At 49.0% G+C, this 20,289-nt stretch overlaps 1 protein-coding gene across 6 annotated transcripts in view; it reads left to right on the top strand.

The window, feature by feature from the left end:
* Window positions 1-455: 455 nt before the first annotated feature.
* The window catches only part of CPXM2 (carboxypeptidase X, M14 family member 2), a 132,740-nt gene continuing 112,906 nt past the window's right edge, over window positions 456-20,289 (top strand). Inside the window, exons 1-2 of one of the 6 annotated variants that reach the window (XM_081573405.1) lie at window positions 456-873; window positions 11,796-11,894. In XM_081573405.1, coding sequence (XP_081429531.1) covers window positions 564-873; window positions 11,796-11,894 — 409 coding nt within the window. In that variant the 5' untranslated portion in view covers window positions 456-563. Of the gene's footprint in view, window positions 874-9,339; window positions 9,575-11,795; window positions 11,895-20,289 lie in introns of those variants that run through there. The other 5 variants (XM_081573407.1, XM_081573411.1, XM_081573408.1 and 2 more) reach the window with 5 other exon arrangements.

Raw genomic sequence — 20,289 nt, forward strand, 5'->3', positions numbered from 1 at the left:
TGGGGAACCCGTGTCTGGTGTGGAACCAGGGACGAGGTAGGGGTCAGGAGAGCTGGAGGCTAGGCTCGGGTCTCTATTTGCTTTAGGACCCTGGGCCATCGTGGGTCACGGTTCCCCAACCTGTAAGGTGGCTGGAGCGCCCTTTCGGATGGACACTCCTTGGAGTCTCTGGGAAAGCAGGCTCCCAGCACCGGCCAGCTTCGGAGGGAGGTGAGGGGAAGGGGAGAGGTTTGAAGACAGTTAACGGGATGGATGGTTCCCAGGGCCAGCCACCGCAGGGTCGGCGGCGGGAAAGGCGGGGAAGAGGGTAGGGCGGGGCCGGCCCCCCTGCGCCCGCCCCGAGCCTCGGAGCGCCCCTGCCCGCCCGGCCCGGCCCAGCCCAGCCCAGCCCAGCCCAGCCCAGCCCAACCCGGCGGGCGGGTCACACGCGCCGCCGGCCGGCCGCCTCCGCACCCTGTGTTGCTGAGCGCCCGGCGCCCCTGCTCCGCGCCGCCGTCCGCGCCCGCCGCCCGCCCGGCGCTCCCGGCGCCCGTGACCTTGCCCGGGGCGCGGGGCGGAGCGGCATGGCCCGCCGGGGGGCTGCCGCGCTGGCCCTGGCCCTCGCGCTCCTGGCGGTGGCCCCGGCCGGGGTCGGGGCCCAGGGCGCAGCCGTCGAGGACCCCGACGACGACGTGCAGGAGACTTGGAGCCTGGAGCCTTCCTACGCGCGCCCGGAGCCCGAGCCCGAGCCCTTCTCGCCGCCGCTGCCCGCGGGACCGGGGGCAGGGAAGCGGGGGCCGCGCCCACCCCAGCCCAGGCCGCCCAAGAAGGCGACGACCAAGCCCAAGAAAGCTCCCAAGAGGGAGAAGGTGGCTCCGCAGACGCCTCTGCCAGGTAAGTTAACTCGCGGCGCTGGGCGGCCCGAGGGGGCGCCGGTGGCCGTGTGCCTGTCCCAGCGGTGGCCTGCCGGGTCCGGGGCGACAGCTGGCTTCCCTCTGCGTGTGTCTGGGATGAGAGAGACCCGCGAACTCCCCCATCGAGGCCCCCACCTCCTTAGGCATTGACCGCGCGTCCCGAGGCCCCTCCCAGCGCCCCAGAACTTAAACCTGACCAGCTCCTCTTCTCAGCTGCCTGGGGAGCGGGTCCCTCAGCGCCAAGTTTGAGATTTACTGGGCAAAGGACCTTACTGACTACTTCTTCAGTCTTCTCTCAGGGCGTTTTCTTGAGAGTGAGTTTCCAATTTGGTGATGCGACCAGTGGGTCTGTTTTGGCATAGTGGCCTTCTGGGGAGAACTTCTCTGGCCGGCCTTTCCCCAGCCAAGGTCCCCTCTCAAGCTACCCCCTTCCTGTTTTCTGTGGGTCCCTTGAATCCTCTGCCCAGGAAGGGGTTAGGATGGCAGCGCTTCTGCTGGGGAGCCTTGGGCTGCAGCCCCAGGAGGGGCCAGAGCTGCTGGACTTCTGGAAGCCCAGAGGCCCCCTGGGACCCACCCACCCCTCCCACCCTTCTCAAATGCATCCCCATGTTCTGCCTGCCGAGTCTCAGGGAAATAGCTTCCATTCAGTTTCTTACACTCTTTGTGAATAGAGGACTTTCTCTTAATTGTCACAAATGTCCTGGGCTCAAATTGCAAAGGGCTGCGGTCCTAATATTTCAGGATTGAGGCGTGAGAGCAGAGCCGTGGCCAAGTTCCTCGGCCTTGCAACGGCCTTCCTTGAAAGGAGATTCATGCCAGTGGTGGCACCGTTACACAGCTCCTGGCACGAAAGACATCGCCTTTGTTTGGTTAAACTGTTCACTGAGAATAGCAGTGAGGCCATGGGGAAGGAGCAGAAATGGGGGTCCAGAACTCCTGAATCGTGGGGACCCATCACAGCAGCCACTTTGCACTTACCTGAAGTGGGAGGGGTCCTGCCATACGTGGGTTTGTGTGCCGTGCTCAGTCCCTCAGTCGTGTCTGATTCTTTGTGACCCCATAGACTGTAGCCCACCTGGCTCCTCGGCCCAGGGGATTTTCCAGGCAAGAATATTGGCGTGGCTTGCCATTTCCTTCTCCAGGGATTTGAGTTTGTGGGTGACTGTGAACCTGCAGGCCCTTCTGTGAGTTGTGTCACCCTGCACAGGGCCAGCATTCCCCATATTTTCTGGGGAATTATGCCTATTAAGATTTGTAAAAACCACACTGGTTTAATAATAGGAATGAAAGTGGGAAAAGGCACTCATATTTGTAAACCATCCACTGTGACTCTGCTAGGAGTTTTATGGGCACCCATCTCATTTAATTCTTTCACGGGCTCAGAGAGGTGGATATTCTTGTTACTTTGCAGATGAGGAAACTGAGGCTCTGACCCGTGTCAGCAGTCTGCTCAGGGTCACTTGCTGGCGGTGTGGCAGCTTTGGAGGCCCTTCTCCTGTGCTTTTAACTCAAGGCCGTTTCTGTTTGGTCGTGTGAATCAAGCTGGCCTGTGTTTTTGTCTTTTAGCGTCTGCTACATGGTTAGTGTGGTGCTGGGCATGGTGGGTCGAGTTGGGTGGGAGAAACATCTGATAGGTTCTGGCATGTACCGGGGGCTGGCCAAGCGGGCATGGGGGAAGCCCCAGGCTTGACTGAGAGTTCGAGGACTGCACTGAATCCCAGTTCTGGGGCTCAGTACTCGGCTTCTTGACCCCAGCATCTTCATCCACACGTGACGGCTGCCTCGCTTTACTCTGTCACTTGTTCTAGGAGCATTTCAACAAAAGCTTGTAGTGTGTCAGCTCGTGGTTGTTCTGGTCCCTTCTGAGCTGTTCGTTATTCTGCAGGTCGTTACCAGGAACCTGCTCAGCATCGGATGCCGAGTGAGGTCCTGGGGGAGGGGAGAGCCAAAAGACCCCGCCCCACCCTCCTGGAACACACTGGGATCGGATGCTCGGAGGGTAATTGCAGGTGTGTTGAGAGCGGCGTCATTGATTTCCCAAACTGAACACAGGTCCCTGGAAGCTCCAGAGACTCAACCTCCAGGTCTGCTACCATTTCAGGGTGTATTTCTAATAAACAGTTTGGGGCTTTTTAGACCACCTCTCCCCAGCAAAGTGTGACCTTGATTCAATACTTTTAGCTCTGATTCTCCCCATCCTCATCTTTTTTGCCCTTGGCCAGTAGAACCCTCTATCCTGAACCTGAAGTCAGAGAGGTCAGAGAGTTTGGTTAAGAATAACTTTGCTTAGGGCAGTTAGTGATAGTTTTGTGCAATGAAATTGCAGTAAGAGAAAATGATCTTGCCTCCCTTAAGGGGTGACTTGATATAGGTACCGCACCTTTCCGGGTGGTTCAGTGGTAGAGAATCCACCTGCCAATGCAGGAGGCATGGGTCTGATCCCTGGGCTGGAAAGATCCCCTGAAGAAGGAAATGGCAACCCACTCCAGTATTCTTGCCTGGAAGATCACATGGGTAGAGGAGTCTGGTGGGCTACAGTCCATGGCGTCACAAAGAGTTGGACACAACTGAGCAACTAAACAACAACGAACATGATGTAATAGAAGCATTCATCTCTGTGTTGGACCATTTCATAAGCAGATTGCAGTAATATCTTAGGATGGCATTTATAATATCTTAGGGGCCACAGTGGGAATATTTATTGTGAGCTTTGGGACTGGGTGGGTGGTGCGCTGTCTAGGCTCTGAGGTGGGAGTGAGGAGTTAGATTTAGAGAAGAATGTAAGAATGTACGGAACTGCTCATTGAGAATGCTCTCGTGGTTTGCCTTCCCAGATGATAAAGTATTTTCCACATAGCTTGTATCTTACATAAAGGCTGGGCTCAAGAGAAGATGGGAGGTAGATGCTCTGTGTGACTGGGTCTAGGGGGAGTCTTGTCTGAATCCCATAGGAAGGTTTACTTAAGGGGCCAAGGGCATTGGGGATTTGATCTTGGTGTGAGTTTGGCTTTGACTCTTGGCTATTTTTTCATGCCACCAATGTGCAATGGCTTTCACGGGCTGACATTCTCCTGGAAGTGGCTCGGATAGCTGAATCCTTTGGTTAATTGAGAGTATTGCATTTTTCCATGAATGGCTGATGGATTCCAGAGTAGAGCCCTTATATACTGAATAGAGTGGAATCGTAAATTTTTTTTTAAGTTTTTATTTGGAAATAAGTATAGACAGGCAGGAAATTGTAAAAATAATGCAGCGAGGTCCTGTGTACCCTTCTCCCAACTTCCCCCAATGATAACATCTTTTAGAACTACAGTACAAGATTTCTCTACCTTGGGAGTATTGACATTTTGGGGCTGACGTGTGTGTGTGTGTTTGTGTGTGTGTGTTTATTCATGGGGAAGGCTGTCTTGTGCATGGTAGGATGTTTAGCAACATGCCTGGCCTTGACCCACAAGGTGCTAATAGCACCCTCCTCCGAGTTGTGACAACCAAAAATATCTCTAGACATTGTCACATGTCACCAGTGGGCTAAGAATCACTGCTATATACAGTATGAAAACAGGAAAATGACATTGGTACAATACTTTTAACTTTCAGATGATGTGCTAAGTTGCTTCAGTCGTGTCCAACTCTGTGTGACCCTAAGGACTGCAGCCTTCCAGGCTCCTCAGTCCATGCCTTGGTCTCCAGGCAAGAATACTGGATTGGGTTGCCATTTCCTTCTCCAGGGTACCTTTCCCACTCAGGGATTGAACCTGTGTCTCTTACGTCTAACTTGCATTGGCAGACGGGTTCTTTACCACTAACATCACCTGACATTCCCCAATTATCATGTGTACTCTTGTGTGTGTGTGTGGGTGTGTGGGTGTGTGGGTGTGTGTGTGTAGTTCTGCATTGTCTCACGTCTATGGATTTATGGAACCACCATCCCCATCAGGATACAAGACTGTGGAATCCTTGTCTGTGATTGAGTAAGACTCAATCTTGTATAGTTTCTGAGGCCCTCGTTGTGAATGTCAGTAAATCCAAGAATTTTAGATTTTCAAGGAACCTAAGTGTTCATTGCATGCAAGTTCTTATTTATTGCAAGATTCTGCCAGCAGACTACTTGGTGTTAAAAAATGGTTAAAGAAGACTATTTAGGTGATACTAACTTTAACACTTCATGAAGTGGGCAGGCAGTCTCCTTGTGGGGAATGGCAAAATGGGGCAGAAGGTAGGAAGTTTTTATAGAACAAAGAGCAAGGAGAAGAAAATAGAAAATATCTGGTTGGCTGGGGTGACACAGTCGACTTTGTTTGGGGTGAGAAGACCCAGAGTTGACCTGGCATTTGGGAATTAACTGAATACTTCTGGTCAGGAGGAGATTGTTAGTGCCAGGAAGTTTATGTAAGTTTTAATTTGGTAATGTGGCACTGTGGGCAAAAGCAACTCCATCTTGGGCTTGGAAGTTTCCTTCTACACTGGTCTAGGCTTCCATGTTTCCACTGATGGGTGCTCACCACCTTGAAAGGCTGCCTGCTCATTGGATAAATAGTGCTGATTGCTGGAATGTTCTTCCTCACAAGGACCTGGCAAGCTGCTTCTCTCTAATTCCATTTATTGAACTGTCTCTCGCCAAATTCAATATTTTCTAGATCCCTGCACTTGGAGGTCCAAAGAATGAGTCTCTGGGCCTCGTTTTCATCATCCCAGGGTGAAGAGTGAGATGAGGGACCACAGTCTGGGCATGCGAGTGGATGTGGGGTGTACTTTCCATGTCATCTCCAAATTGATGGCTTTGGTTTGGAACCATACTCCTCTTAGAGAAAAAAAAAGGCATCAGGGGAGTAAACCATAGTTATATAACTGACCCCCCTTGCTCGCCGCCCCAAGAGGTAGTGAAAAACAAACAAGTTCATAAACAAGACTCAGTAGGTGATTTGAAGATGTTTTATTCTCCCTGTTCCATTGGGCTGGAAGTAGCCTTGAACTTTTGGGTTCCTACTTGTTGGTTGCTTTCTTCAAGGGCTGGGGAGCATGCATGTCTGTTGGAATACACGCTCGCCTGCATCACACCCATGGTTCTGCTCCTCTGTCTTGAGCCCATGGAATTCGCAGAGTGGCAGCGAGCCACGTTTGTTTGTACGTCTGTGCCCAGAATTGGCGGGTCTGTACTTTGTACTGTGTTCTACTCCAGCCTGGGAAGGGGAGGGGCTGGCGATAATCAGAGAGTTGTTACATGAGCATATTTGGTTATAAACAAAGTCCTTTCTGTTATGCACTGCCAGCTAGTTGCTGGAAAGAGCTTCACTTTTAAGCTTTTGCTTCAGCACTGTTCAGGGCTTCTTGCACGCTTCGCCCTTGGGTTGGAAATGTCTTCTCTTGGGCCAAGCTGGAGTGTGAGGATTAGGAGCATGTGTTTGTAAATGTTTCCCTGCATACTTTACCAGCAATCACAAGGCTATCGGCACACCTAAACAAAACAAGAAATCTTTGCATCATGGTATTATATGCTCTCTAGAAGAGTTAAATCCAATTTTTTTTTTTTTGGTCCAGATCAGCTTCCTAGAGAATTCCAAGGGAAAGGACTTTTTATAGAAAAGGTCTTCTCATGTACATCAGCAAGCAGCTTTCCTAAGACACTACCTCTGTTTCCAACATGCTTTCCAAAGTCAACTCGTCATGCTGGCAGATCTCCCCACCGTGCCTGTGGTTCTAGAAACCCGGGCTTGTGTGGGGGTGATGAAGGGGCAGACACCTGCGTGTTTGGAGAACCTGGGTCAGAGGCCTGGCTTCTGAAGATAGCCGTCGTGTTTCCTGTGTGCCCTGAGCATCCCTGGCTGCCAGGTCTCACGGAGGACAGTGCCTTAGGTCTCATGGCAACAGCAGCCTAGGCCCTGGAATCTGTTTTTTTTTTCTTTTTCTTTTTTGGCCCTGCTTCATGGCGTGCGGGATCTTAGTTCCCCAATCAGGGATCGAACTCTGGCCTGCTGTAATGGAAGCACAGAGTCTCAACCACTGGACTGCCAGGGAAGTCCCTGGGAACCTGGAATTCTGAGGTGGGGGTCTTCTCTGTATGTCCCCGAGGAGGTCAGGGAGCCTGAGTTCTCAGGCTTGGCGTCTCCAGCAGTGTCTCTGCCCTCTTTGGCCTTCTGAGGTTCCTCTTGCTTCCCTGGGATCATGAAACCCATAAAATTGGGTGTCCTTAATTGACTGGCATCCCATTGGCTACCGATCTGGGCATCATAAGAAGGTCAGAGCCACACAGGACACCTTCAAGTGTTAATTCAAGGCTCTACGTCAGACTTTTATGGAATATTTGGTTCATGAGAGGCACGTGTAAGGGTTTGGCAGAGTTTGTTTAGGATTCAGAGAGATTCAGAATCTGGCTGTGCCACTCATGGGCTCAGGTGACATCTTCACGCCTTGAATTCCTCACTGTGACAGGGGAGTAATAACAAGAAGAAGAAGCTTCCCGAGGGGGTGTGAGGTTAGAAGGTCAAGGTGCAGCCTCCCAGTCTCTCAAGGGACGGGTGAGAGGCAGCTTCAACCCAGGGTCTGCAGGTCCCCCAGCCACGTTGAGTCCTGATGGGTTCCTGACAGCAGTGCAACCCAGGTTGTTGGCATCTCCTTCTCTGAGCCTCACTGCCTTCCCTTCTTCATTTGTGCTTCATGAAATAATTGCCTCCCCCAGTCACTCCTACAACATAAGGCCTTTGTCAGGCTGGTTCCAGGCAGAACCCAAACCGAGACTGCAGATACCAGCAGTGCCCCTGGCAGGGCCCGGCACACCCCACCTGCTGCTGTTCTGGGGGCTATCTCTTCAAAGGCTGAGGTCTTCTTACTTGGTTGCAAGTCAGGAAGGTAGAGGCTGCCACTGCTACCTAGAGGCTGGGAGGGGCTGTCCCTTCTGCCCCAGGGACCCTGGTGGAGACCAAGTCATCTGAACAAAAGGCCGGCCCACAGGGGGCCAGGGGCTGACTCTCTGGTTTCCCAGGGAAGACAGGGCTGAGTGGGGGATGGGGGTAGTGGGTGGGAAGAAGCGCTTATGATGGATTGATTGGCTGGTTGGTTGATTGATCGATAGACTTTGGTCCAGTCCTGGTTAAAAAAGAAAACTTCAGAAATTGCACCTGATGCCTCCATCTCCAACTCAGACCTTTCAGGTTGCTAGTTAACTGAAGCAAGCACATCCTTCCTTCAGTCAACCTTTTGGTCCCCAGGCTTTTACCTGATCCCTGGGAAACGGAAACCTGTTTCCACCAGGAGCTTGGCTTTCTCAGGTTTGGGATCTGAAAGATGGCGCAGGGCAGTCCCTGCCCCGTGTCATGACCCTTTTCCTGCTAACACACACAGGGAGCTCCAGTTTCTAACTGCTTAGATTGGGTTTTTCATCTCCTCCTGCAAGGTCCTCCTTGGTCGCATGGTTGTTTGAGAAAGTGAAATTATTGTCTGTCCCAGTGCCGCGAGACGGCCTCTCTGGGGAGCTCCGAGAACCCTCAGTGGCTTGGGGCCAGGACCTTCCTCCCAAGGCGGGCTCCTTCCTGAGGGCCGCCGCCTGTGAGGGGCTCAGGGCTCCGGGGCTGCATCCTTCAGGAGAGAGAGAGTGCTGATGCTCTCGGGCTGGAATTTCCTGGGGAAAATGCAAATATGCAGCAAAGAATTTTTTCAGTTTCTGGGGCTGCTACTGTAAGCTCCTTGTATCGAGAGGGAGGAAAATAGTTTCCTATCAACCAAGAAGCTTGATATTTATCACCAGGGACTAGAATAGAATATGCGGCCCCCACTGGCAATTCCGTTTGCTACTTTTAAGGAATTCAGTTTTGTCACGCAGCCCAGATGGAGACATTGATTTGGCTCAGGCTCCTCCTCTGAGCATTATTTCCACTTCTTTCCTTTCATCTGTACAGACCATATGCTGCCTTTCTCGCTGCAAGAGAAGAAGAGGTTGGGAAGGGCCTAGGCCTGGCATTGGGCTCCCACTCTGCCGCCTCCTGGCTCCCTCAGTGACCTTGGGAGGGTCTCTTCTCCTCTGAGCCTCTGTGTTCCCATCTGTAGGGTAATGTTCACAGCAAGCTTCCTGCCCTAGATGGGTATTTGCCAAGATGGAACGTTTTAATCCATGAGAACCTATATGCGTGTTCAGTTGCTCAGCTGTGTCCAACTGCTTGCGACCCCATGGACCATAGCCCACTAGGCTCCCCTGTCCATGGGATTATCCTGGCAAGAATACCGGAGTGGGTTGCCCTTTCCTCCTCTAAGGGCATCTTCCTGATCCAGGGATTCAACCCACATCTCCTGTGTCAGCAGGCAGATTCTTCACCACTGAGCCACCGAGGAAGCCCTAATCTATGAGAAGGTGCCTCGTAAACTGTGACTCATGCGCCACGTGTCGGCTGTTACTTGCCCAGCCACTGGGATGGTGCTCTGTGACCGTGGCAACTCGGAACTCATATGAACAATCAGAAGAGGGAGGTTGTCTTTTATTCACTGGTCTCTGCCAGTCAGGCTCTGCCCTCAGTGATTGGATATATGTTGTCTGTGTCCTCCCCGTGACTTCCAACGAGGCGGGTACCATGTCTCCTTATTTCACTGTTGAGGGGATGGAGCACAGGAGGGGAGAGGTGGGTTCCCTGAGGACATACATAGTCGGTGCAGTGGCAGAGCCTGGCTGCCTGGGGATGGAACCACATCTGTAGGTAAATATCCCAGAAGTATGTCTTCCTAGAGAAGGTGGCAGGGGCCCTGCCTGGTTCTGCCTCTTTGCCACTCCCTGTGGGGACTCTGTTTCCCACATGTTGATCTCAGGGGTGACAGGACATCTGCCCCACATCTGGGCCGTTCTTGGCTTCCCAGAGCTGAGTGCAGGGTGTGGGTCCAGCCCCGGGGAGTGAGGCTGAGTGTATCTGCGGGACCGTGTTCTCCGACTCCATCTCCCGTGTTGCCCGCGGTGGCCCCAGAGAGGTTGACTTGGCAGAGGGAGGGCCTGCGATGAATGTCCGGTTTCTGGGAAGTGTTGGATGGAATGTTGTTCCCCAGAACTTTGGCTTTTTCCTCTTACATTGTGTAAAACCGCGCCCCCCCGCCCCCACCATCTTGTCTTTCTGCCAAATCAGACTCTTCCTTCTCAAATGTTATGGCACCCAATTTTCCAAACAATCAAGATTTTTACCGACTCACCATCAGGCTCTTTCAGAAGAAATCGTCTTTGGAGATCACTGGCCGTGACATCCCTCCCCACGAGAATGGGACAGACGCCAACTGACATCAGGCTGATGTCATCAATTGCACTCGAGTTGCCAGCCTTCCTCCTCTGGCCTTTCTGAATGTTTTGGTTTTTTGATTTCCTTGACCCAAGGAGGACTCTTAATTTTGTGATTTTTTTTTTTTTTAGCTTATATAAAAAATGAAAGATATGCCCAGCAGGTATCACCCAAGAATATGATGAGCAGAGAATTGCCCTTGGCCAGGCACGAGGCACCCTTGAGTTTTTTGAAGATGTTTTCTTGATAAATATCTTTTTATTTTTGGTGACTCTAGAATTTAATCTGAAATGACTTCATTAATTGGCACAATCCACTTGATGTTTTTGGTATTTCAGCTTGTTTCTTAAAGTCCAAACGACGTATCTTTCTCCATAGACCTTCCCCTCGCGTTATTTTTGCCTTGTTGGTCATTCACTGACTCACAATCGTTCATGATCATTTGTTCATCACAGGCTTAACCAGACTCTGGAGGGAGAGCATGAGCAAAACCAGACGCAGTTCCTGCCCCCATGAACAGAACAACATGTGTTACATGTGTGTGATGATGTTATCCCAGACCAGAGAGCAGAGCTGTAGTGGGGGCTGCTGACACCCCTCCAGGTCCCCTTTCCCACCCAGGCATGCCCCTCCCACAGCTACTGGGGCTTGGCTGTGATGACAAACAGCTGCTCCCTTCTCTGGAGCTTGACCCTTGGAAGATGACATCTCCCACCCCCATAGATCAGTCTATAGCCAGAGACCAGCCAGCATAAGAAAGGTGGCCCCTTGTCTCATGGTGGGGCCAACACTACCTGCAGTGTTAGCTCCAGAGCACCCCGTGGTGTCAGGCTGAGCCAGATTCTGCCTGGGAACCCAGCCTAGCTTAGCTCCTTCCTCTACCTTCTCTTGCTTTCTCCCACCTTTTCTCCTGAGACCCCTCCCTCGGCACATTGCATGCACCGAACTCCTGCCTCAGGCTCCACATAGAAGCAACTTGACCAGAGACAGGTGCTATCAGAGCCCATCAAAGGAGGCAGTGATTTAGGTGGGCAGTTCCAGAAAGCCATCTCAAGGAGGGCATGGTTGAGCTGGGATTTGCAAGATCAGAGGAAGTGAAGTAGATGGAGAGTGAATGGAAGGACGCTGCAGGAGGAGAAACAACACATACTGAGTTCTGGTCGACAGCAAATATGATCTGAAGGCTGAAAAGAAGCTGGTGTTTGTGAGCAGAGAGAGTCCTCCAGGTGCTCATCTGGGGCCTTGGAGAGAATTAGGTGGGAGGAGCCCAGCATGGTAGGAAATCTAGCTCCAGGCTCAGAAGCCCGGAGTTCCAGCTCCGTTTTATCTATTTTATCAGTTAAACGTAGTGTCACTCTTGGAGTGCCAGGGAGGGTCAAAAGTACCCCCACAGGACATTTTGCAGCCTTAGAATAGTAGCCACCTGCAGGTGTGCATTGTTTGTTATTGTGTTTATTTCCCTGGGTGTTCACTGTAACACACTTCCTTTCCTGTAACCACCAGCCTCTCAGAGTTCAAGGTGCCATCACTAGGGTCTGGGGAGGCAGAGGGTGGAGATGGTTGCTTTGCAGGAGAAGATGGCTGAGTCTCACCATCCTGGGATGACTCTGACATATGGGGAAGTAAAGGCATCTCTCTCTCTCTTTTCTTTTTTAAGGTAAAAATATCAACAGAAAAGGCATGAGAACCAAGAGCTCTGAGAAGGCTGCCAGTGATGATCACGGCATCCCCCTGGCCCGTGATGCTGTCCGAGACGGTGAGTGAGGTCCTTGATGTGCCTTCTGCCCCAGCTCTGTCTCCGGCCCTGGGAAGACATGGGCCCAGACACAGAAGCCGAGTTCTGAGTGGAGGGGGGTGGGCCTGGGGTCTTCTGCCTCTTCTAAACCATCTGTGGGTGAGGAATGAAGACATGGACATCCCTTCTCTTCTGCGTGTATGGTAACCCACAGTCATACTTCCCCCATCGTCTTGACTGAGGTCATTTCTGAATTTCCTGGAGCTCTTGGTTGCCTTCCCTGCCTTTCCCTCACCCCCTCCCCCTCGAAGACAACCTCATTTCCTTTCCTGTGGGGCCTCATAGCTGCCCACAGCCTTGTGTGTACATTTCTTATCGCCCAACAAAACCCAGAGCCTCCAGGGTCAGAGGTCAAGTCTTTTACTCCCAAAGCATGTGATGCTAGGCCTGGCATTTTACAGTCATGTAATAATATTAGTCCTTCAATTACTTACCTTAGGATAGTCAAAGCCATTAGTTCTAGACTCATGGGCAAGCTCTGGCTCACTACTTATAGCTGTTATTATTATTAACTATTACTATTACCATTATTTGGAGAAGGCAATGGCAACCCACTCCAGTACTCTTGCCTGGAGAATCCCATGGACGGAGGAGCCTAGCAGGCTGCAGTCCATGGGGTCGCTAAGAGTTGGAAACGACTCAGCGACTTCACTTTCACTTTTCCCTTTCATGCACTGGAGAAGGAAATGGCAACCCACTCTGGTATTCTTGCCTGGAGAATCCCAGGGACAGGGGAGCCTGGTGGGCTGCCGTCTCTGGGGTCGCACAGAGTCGGACACGACTGAAGCGACTTAGCAGCAGCATTACCATTATTGTATCTGTTACTCTGTGGTATCTCTGAAGACATTTCTGCTGACATTAGTAATACTGAACATGTATTAAGCACTTAAGCTCTCAGTAATTGCTGTGCACTGGGCCTCTTACTTCACATCTCCTGATGTCCCTCTGAGTATCGTGGATAGTCTTATTATCGTTATTATTACCATCATCGTATCACAGATGAGGAAAATGAGACTCAGTAATAAGGGTCATTTGCCTACTGTTATGCGGCCTTCAGTTTGTAAAACAAGGATTTGAACTCCAGATTTTCTGATTCTAGGCGTTCTGCTTAGCAGCACAGCTGCTTGACATATATAGAGCATTTCACAAATTTGCATTTATAGAGGTAGGATCCGATTTCAGCTGCCATGTGAGCCCATAAACCGTGTAACAGAGTTGATTGTCACAAAGGGAATTGTATATTCCCTTAGGCACATTATGATGATCTGGGGTTGGGTTTCTAACCAAGAATTTGCCATCAAAGAAATCATAGATAGGACTAACAGCACATCCTAAAATAAAAACAGAAGTTCTGCAACAGTGAACTTCTGCAACCATTTAATATATGGGAATTCTATTCTGTCGTAAAGTGGGTGGGTGAGCCCTGGGCTCATTGCCTTGGGAGGGCCCAGCATATCAGGAGGGTATGTGGAGGACCCAGGGGTGCTGGGGCTGTGTTTCTGTGGGGTTTCCACTCAGTAGGTGGTAATGAGACTCCCACGTTGGGTGGGCCTCGGCATGACTTTTGGTCCCATGGCCCCAACAGGCTGATAAAACACCAGCTGTTTCTCCAGATTACAAGCCGTGGGGCTAGAGGGGCTTCTAGTCTGGCCTTCCCTGTCTAGGTTCTGCTGCTGTCAGATCTGGGACCAGAGAGTTCTTTCTTGTCTTGTTCATTCTTTGATGCTTTCAGAAGTATTTTTAAAAATATTTTTCCAGATTGTTTTTTTTTAGTAGCTTTAGCACAAGGGATGGTTTGAATTATCTTATTTCTTCATTACCAGAGTTGGAAGTTGTTATAATTTCGAAAGGCATTTTCACAAAGATTTTTCTTTTTCAATTTATTTAATCGAAGTATAACTGATTTGCTATGTCGTTTTGGTTTATGGTGTACAGAAAAGTGATTTTATGCATACATACACACACATATATACTCTTTTTCATGTTCTTTTCCATTATGATTTATTACATGATGCTGAATATAGTTCCATGTGCTATACAGTAAGACCACGTGTTTAGAAAGATCACTCAGAATTTTTTTAAAATCTTGCTTTGTTGTTTATCACAAAGACTTTTCAAGGCCCATTTCTGTACACAAATGCGTATACATACACGCAAACACACACACATGCACACACTCACACACACACTGAAGTCTGAACTTGCCTCCTGTTCTGCCACACACTCATTCCCTGTTTCCCACCCTGGACCACTCAGGATTGTTCCCCTGACCTTAACCTCAGAGCCCTGTCTGAACAGTTGGGACCCCGTTCTCAAAGGCAGCCTTTCTGGCTCTGATTCACTGAGTGTCCCAGTTGTGATTTTGGCCTGTGGACTTTATTCATAATATTCTTCTATTAAAATGAAATTGAGAAATTGAGGAAAACCCTGGAGGGAAGAGAAGCTGCAGGGGCCCTGATGTGCAGATACAAGAGGGAGAAAGATGGTGATGAGGGGAGGTCGTGTGCAGGAGGCAGGTGGCGCAGCCATTGGGAACATGGGTCTGGACCAGGAGGGGTCACCTCGAGGTGGAGCTGGGCAGAACACGGCCTCAGATGGGCAGCCGGGCAGGCTCAGGACCCCTCGTCCATCATTCTCTCAGCATCTCCTCTGGTTGTGCTGGGGCCTTGCTGGAGATGTGGCAGAATGACTGGGTGGGGAGGATGGTTGTCATCTACATCGTGTTCAAGGTGTCAGGTGGAACAGATGGCACTTGCTTCATTTCCAGAGTGGTGGGCAGAACAGATATTAAGCACAGTGAGCTATGTGAGTGGATGGCATCAAAGGGCTTGGGTCAGATGTGGATTTGAAAACACACAACCCAGATCGGGACTTGAACCCACTGTCTTTTGGGTCCTGTCTCAGGGCTTAATGAAACTCCAGTTCTTTATGTCTCATCACAGAAACAATTCAGTGAGAGACGAAGTGATAGGTAAGAAGTAGATTAATTTAGAGAGATACACATTTCAGAGACAGAATGTGGTCTGTCGCAAAAGGTGAGAAGGGCTTTGGGAGAAACACACTCCACAGACAGAGTGTGGGCCATCTCAGAAGGCAGGAAGCTCCAAAATATGGGGTGGTTCATTTTTGTGGCCTGGGTAATTTCATAAGCTAATGAGTGGGAGGATTATCCCAGCTGTTTTGGAGAAGGGGCGGAGATTTCCAGGAATTGGGCCAGCCCCTACTCTTTGGCAGTTTATGGTCCACCTCAGAACTGTCATGGCCCCTGGGGTGTGTCATTCAGCAACTAATATATTACAGGGACGGGCTTTCCTGGTGGCTCAGTGGTAAAGAATCTGCCTGCAAATGTAGGAGACATGGATTCGATCCCTGGGTCAGGAAGATCTCCTGGAGGAGGGAAAGTTTACCCAGTCCAGTATTCTTGCCTGGAGAGCTCCATGTACAGAGGAGCCTGGTGGACTACAGTTCATGGGGTCTCAAAGAGTCAGACACAACTTAGCAACTAAATAAGAACAACAAATTACTGGGAGCGTATGATGAGTTTCAAGGTCCCCTGAAAGTCGAATCTTCCACCATCTTGGACCTAGTTGGTTCTAACCAGTTTTTGTCAGAGAGTCCCTTCTACTGCAAGGAGGTCAAACCAGTCAATCCTAAAGGAAATCAACCATGAATATTCATTGGAAGAATTGATGCTGAAGCTGAAGCTCCAGTACTTTGGCCACTTAATGGGAAGAGCCGACTTATTGGAAAAGACCCTGGTGCTGGGAAAGATTGAAGGCCAAAGGAGAAGAGGGCAGCAGAGAATGAGATGGTTAGGTAGCATCACCGACTCAATGGACATGAATTTGATCAAAATCTGGGGGACAGTGGAGGACAAAGGAGCCTGGCATGCTGCAGTTCATGGGGTCACAAACAGTTGGGCATGACTTAGCGACTGAACAACAACAACGTCTATGTCATTCTTTTAAAGTTTGTGCCCTGCTCCCTTCCCTCCTGTTTCGGACTCACCCTGAGAGAGTCTTAGTTTTAAGGGAGAGATTATGTACATGGCTGTCACCATGACTAAGGATTAGTGTCATCTGTGGTAAGTCTCCAAAATACATCTTGGATATTGTTCTTTAATAGCATATGCAGTGGTTGAATTACTGGTGTAGTCTTCATATCTCCATAAATCTATAGCCTTTGCCACATGACTTTTCAATTTCCTTTGTAAAAGTTGAAAGCCCCTTGATTGTGGGCTGTCCCTGTTCTCTGTGGAGGCAAATAAAATAAGGTGGGCGGAAAAAGTGTAGTTCTGGGCCGAGTGCTTAAGAGACTTTGCTTGTTTCCATTTTCTCCTTGTGCCCTGCCATCCCCATGAGAAGAATACACACATCTAGCCCACTGGTCCAAGGAACCTAGGAGATGAATGAAGCCGATACAGGCCCAGTCTGCAGCCTGGAGCTACCAGCTAAGCCCAGCTGATCTGAAGACAACTAAGAAATAAGTGCTTCCTGAGTGCCACTGGGAGTTTGTGGTGGTTTGTTATACAGCAATAGCGGACAGATACAGTAAAGAAGAGCCTCATTTTTTAAAAAGTTGCATCGTGTTCTATTGAATGGACGTTCCATAATTTATTTGAACTCCAGGTGATGGACATTTAGGTTGTCTTCAGTATTTTGCTACTGAATGAGGAGTGTTGCAGTGAACTGACTATGCACTGGTTGCAGAATAGCTCCTTGCCTGCCATTCAGAGCCCACCATGATTTGACCTGTTTCTGGCCTCTGCCTCCCTTTTTTCCAGCCAGATAAGAGCTTGTTTCTCAGACATGCCCTGTGCCGAAAGCTCGCTCATGTGTTTCCTCCAAAGGGAACTGGGCAAGCATCTCAGCTGGTGATGGAGAAGCAGCTTTGGGGTCAGGCTCTACCCTCACTGGCTGTGAGGCTCCGGGCTAGTTACTATCTCTATGACCCAGTTTCCTCCTCTGTAAAGAAGGGATAATATCTCCTTTGTAGCGTTTTTGTGGAGACGAAATAATGTGTGCAGAGTGGAGCATACACAGTAAGCTCTCAGCAAACATTAGCTGTGATTTTTATTTGCTGTCTTGGGATTTTTTTTTCATGCCTTACTTATAGGAGTTGGCAGATATTTTTAAAGGATCATAAATATTACACACTTTATTGGCCAGCAAGCAAAGTCAAGAATATTATGTCAGTATTTAAATAACCGTTAAAAAATATAAAAACCATTCTTATCTCGTGGGCCATACAGACACAGATGGTGGACTGAGCCTGGCCCCGATGAGGACTGTAGCTTGCTGGATTCTGCCTCAGAACTTGTTGCTGTTGTTCAGTCGCTGAGTCCTGTCTCACCCTTTGGGACCCCATGGACTGCAGCACTCCAGGCTCCTCTGTCCTCCACTCTCTCCCAGAGTTGGCTCAAACTCATATCCACTGAGTCGGTGATGCTATCTAACCATCTCTTCCTCTGCTGCCCTCTTCTCCTTTTGCCTTCAATCTTTCCCAGCATCAGGATCTTTTCCAGTGAGTTAGTTGGCTCTTTGTATCAGGTGGCCAAAGTGTTGGAGCTTCAACAACAGTTCTTCCAATGAATATTCAGGGTTTATTTCCTTTAGGACTGACTGGTTTGATCTTCTTGCAATCCAAGGGAAGACTTCTTAGGACTTGACAGTTGTGCTAATGCTGACTCCACGAAGCCCGCCCTGATTACCTGTATTTTGCTTTCCTGTATCTCTTCCTCATGGTTCTGGTCCTCTCCTCTCTCACACCACAGTGATTCCTGTGCCTGACTCTTCTGTCCTGGGAGGCTGTGAATGCTTGTGAGCAGGATCTGTGTCTGATTCACCTAAAGCTATGCCCAGCGCTGGAAGAAGCAACTGTTGATCAGAATGCTGTGCTTAGTTGCTCAGTCGTGTCTGACTCTTTGTGACCCCATGGACTGTAGCCCTCTGTCTGTGGGATTCTCCAGGCAAGAATACTGGAGTGGGTTGCCATGCCCTCTTCCGGGGGATCTTCCTGACCCAGGAATCAAACCCAGGTCTCCAGCATTGCAGGCAGATTCTTTACCATTTGAGCCACCAGGGAAGCCCTTTGATCACACCTGTTTATCAAGCACCCCGCACTGTGTCCCAGCTAGTGTTCAGGGGTAGAAAGCAGGTGTTCCGTGTATGCTGAAGCTGACTGTCCATGGTCCACATCAGCAGGACAGGCCCTGCACAGGAAGTGCTCTTTGATCTGTAGGAAAGAAGCCTCATTTCCCACCATGATGAAAGTAGGATGGTTTTGCAAAGTGGTACATGTCATGAATGGACCAGCGCTGAGCTCTGCCTTTGGCGTGGCTTGGGTGAGATTTGAGGCCCCTATCAGGTACCATGTTTGGAGACTGTGTATGTGTGTGTGTGTGTGTGTGTGAAACCTGAGGGTTTTCTTTGTATCACAGACTCATTGGAAAAGACTCTGATGCTGGGAAAGATGGAAAGCAGGAGGAGAAGGGGCTGACAGAATGAGACGGTTGGATGATATCACTGACTCAATGGGCATGAGTTTGAGCAAGCTCCAGGAGACGGTGAAGGACAGGGAAGCTTGGCATTCTGCAGTCCATGGGGTTGCAAAGAGTTGGCCATGACTGAGCGACTGAATAACAACAACAAATTTAAAATTGTTTCGTCTTCATGGAGAATTGTTTTTTTCTTCTATTGTGTATTAACTTTCTTTAAATGACTACTTTTTGACTTAAAAAATCTATTTTGTGTGACATTTAAGAAGCTTTATAGCAATTTAGAAAAATCTGTTTAAACTTGGATTATCTTTTAAAAGACCTCGAACCAGGTAGGAACATAGAATGATCTGTTCCTTGAAAGTATGAAAAAACTAGGCTGTAAATTCATCTGAGCTGGATACTTTCCATAGAGGAAATTCTTTGATAATGCTTCATTTTCTTTCATGGTTCTTGATCTATCAGGCTTTCCATTCCTTTGAGTTATTTTTCAAGATAAAATTTAATATATTAAATTAATATACATTATATTAATATATGTTTTGAAATTTGTTCATTTGTTTTAGAGCAATTCTTTCACACTTAGAGAAAAATGAGAGGAAAGAATTCCCATGTACCTCCTCTCCTGCTCCGGCTTCCATTATTAGTAACAACTTGCATTCATGTGGTACATTTGTTGCAACTAAGTAGACTTTGGCACTAGTGGTAAAGAACCTGCCTGCCAGTGCAGGAGACGTAAGAGATGTGGGTTTGATCCCTGGGTCGGGAAGATCCCCTGGAAGAGGACATGGCAACCCACTCCAGTATTCTTGCCTGGAGAATCCCCATGGACAGATGAGCCTGGCGGGCCACAGTCCATAGGGTCGTACAGAGTCAGACACGACTGAAGCAACTTAGCACACACCCACCTTCTTGTTAGCTAAAGTCTGTAGTTTGCATTAGTGTTAACTCTTTTTGTTAAACATTCTCTGGGTTTGGACAAAGGCATGATGACAAGTAACTACCATGTATAACAGGGGATAGTTTCACTCCCTGGAAGTCTCCAGTGTTCATCCTGTTCGTTCTTCCTTCCCCCAGACCTCTGGCAACCAGTGTCTCCAGAGATTTGCCTTTTCCAAAATGTCATGTGATTGGACTCATACAGTATGCACCCTTTAAAGAGTGGTTTCTTTCATTTAGCAAGTTACATTTAAGGTTCCTCCATGTCTTTTCATGGCTGGCTTGAGAGCTCATTTCTTTTGATCATGGAAAAATATTCCATCATATGGCTGTACCACATATATTTGTTTATTCATCTGTTGAAGGACATCTCCGTTGCTTCCAAGTTTTGGCAATTAAGAATAAAACTGCTATGAATATTCATGTGTAGGTTTTCACGTGAGCATAAATTTTCAGCTCATTTGAGTAAATACCAGGGATGGTGACTGCTGGATCACATGATAAGAATATGTTTAGTCTTATAATGAGTTTTGTACCTTCTATAGTACCCTGGTTCACCCCCCGAAAAAAATTTCAGTGTTACATTTCCCCTTTTTTTGTGTATTTTCAGAGTTTTTTTGTCCATTCAGTATGCACTTTACACATTTGTTACCACATCACTATCACTGGTATAATTTTTTGCAGTGGTATTTCTGCTCATACTGCTTTGTGTAGAATATTTCCTACCTTTATTGTGAAATAATACATACTTATGGAAAAAGTCCACTAAATATATGTTCAGTTCAGTTCAGTCGCTCAGTCGTGTCTGCCTCTTTGTGACCCTATGAACCGCAGCACGCCAGGCCTCCCTGTCCATCACCAACTCCCAGAGTTTACCCAAACCCATGTCCATCGAGTCGGTGATGCCATCCAACCATCTCA

This window comes from Giraffa tippelskirchi, chromosome 2, assembly GCF_054371585.1.
Source record: "Giraffa tippelskirchi isolate mGirTip1 chromosome 2, T2T-mGirTip1v1.2.pri, whole genome shotgun sequence".
NCBI classification, from domain to species: domain Eukaryota; kingdom Metazoa; phylum Chordata; class Mammalia; order Artiodactyla; family Giraffidae; genus Giraffa; species Giraffa tippelskirchi.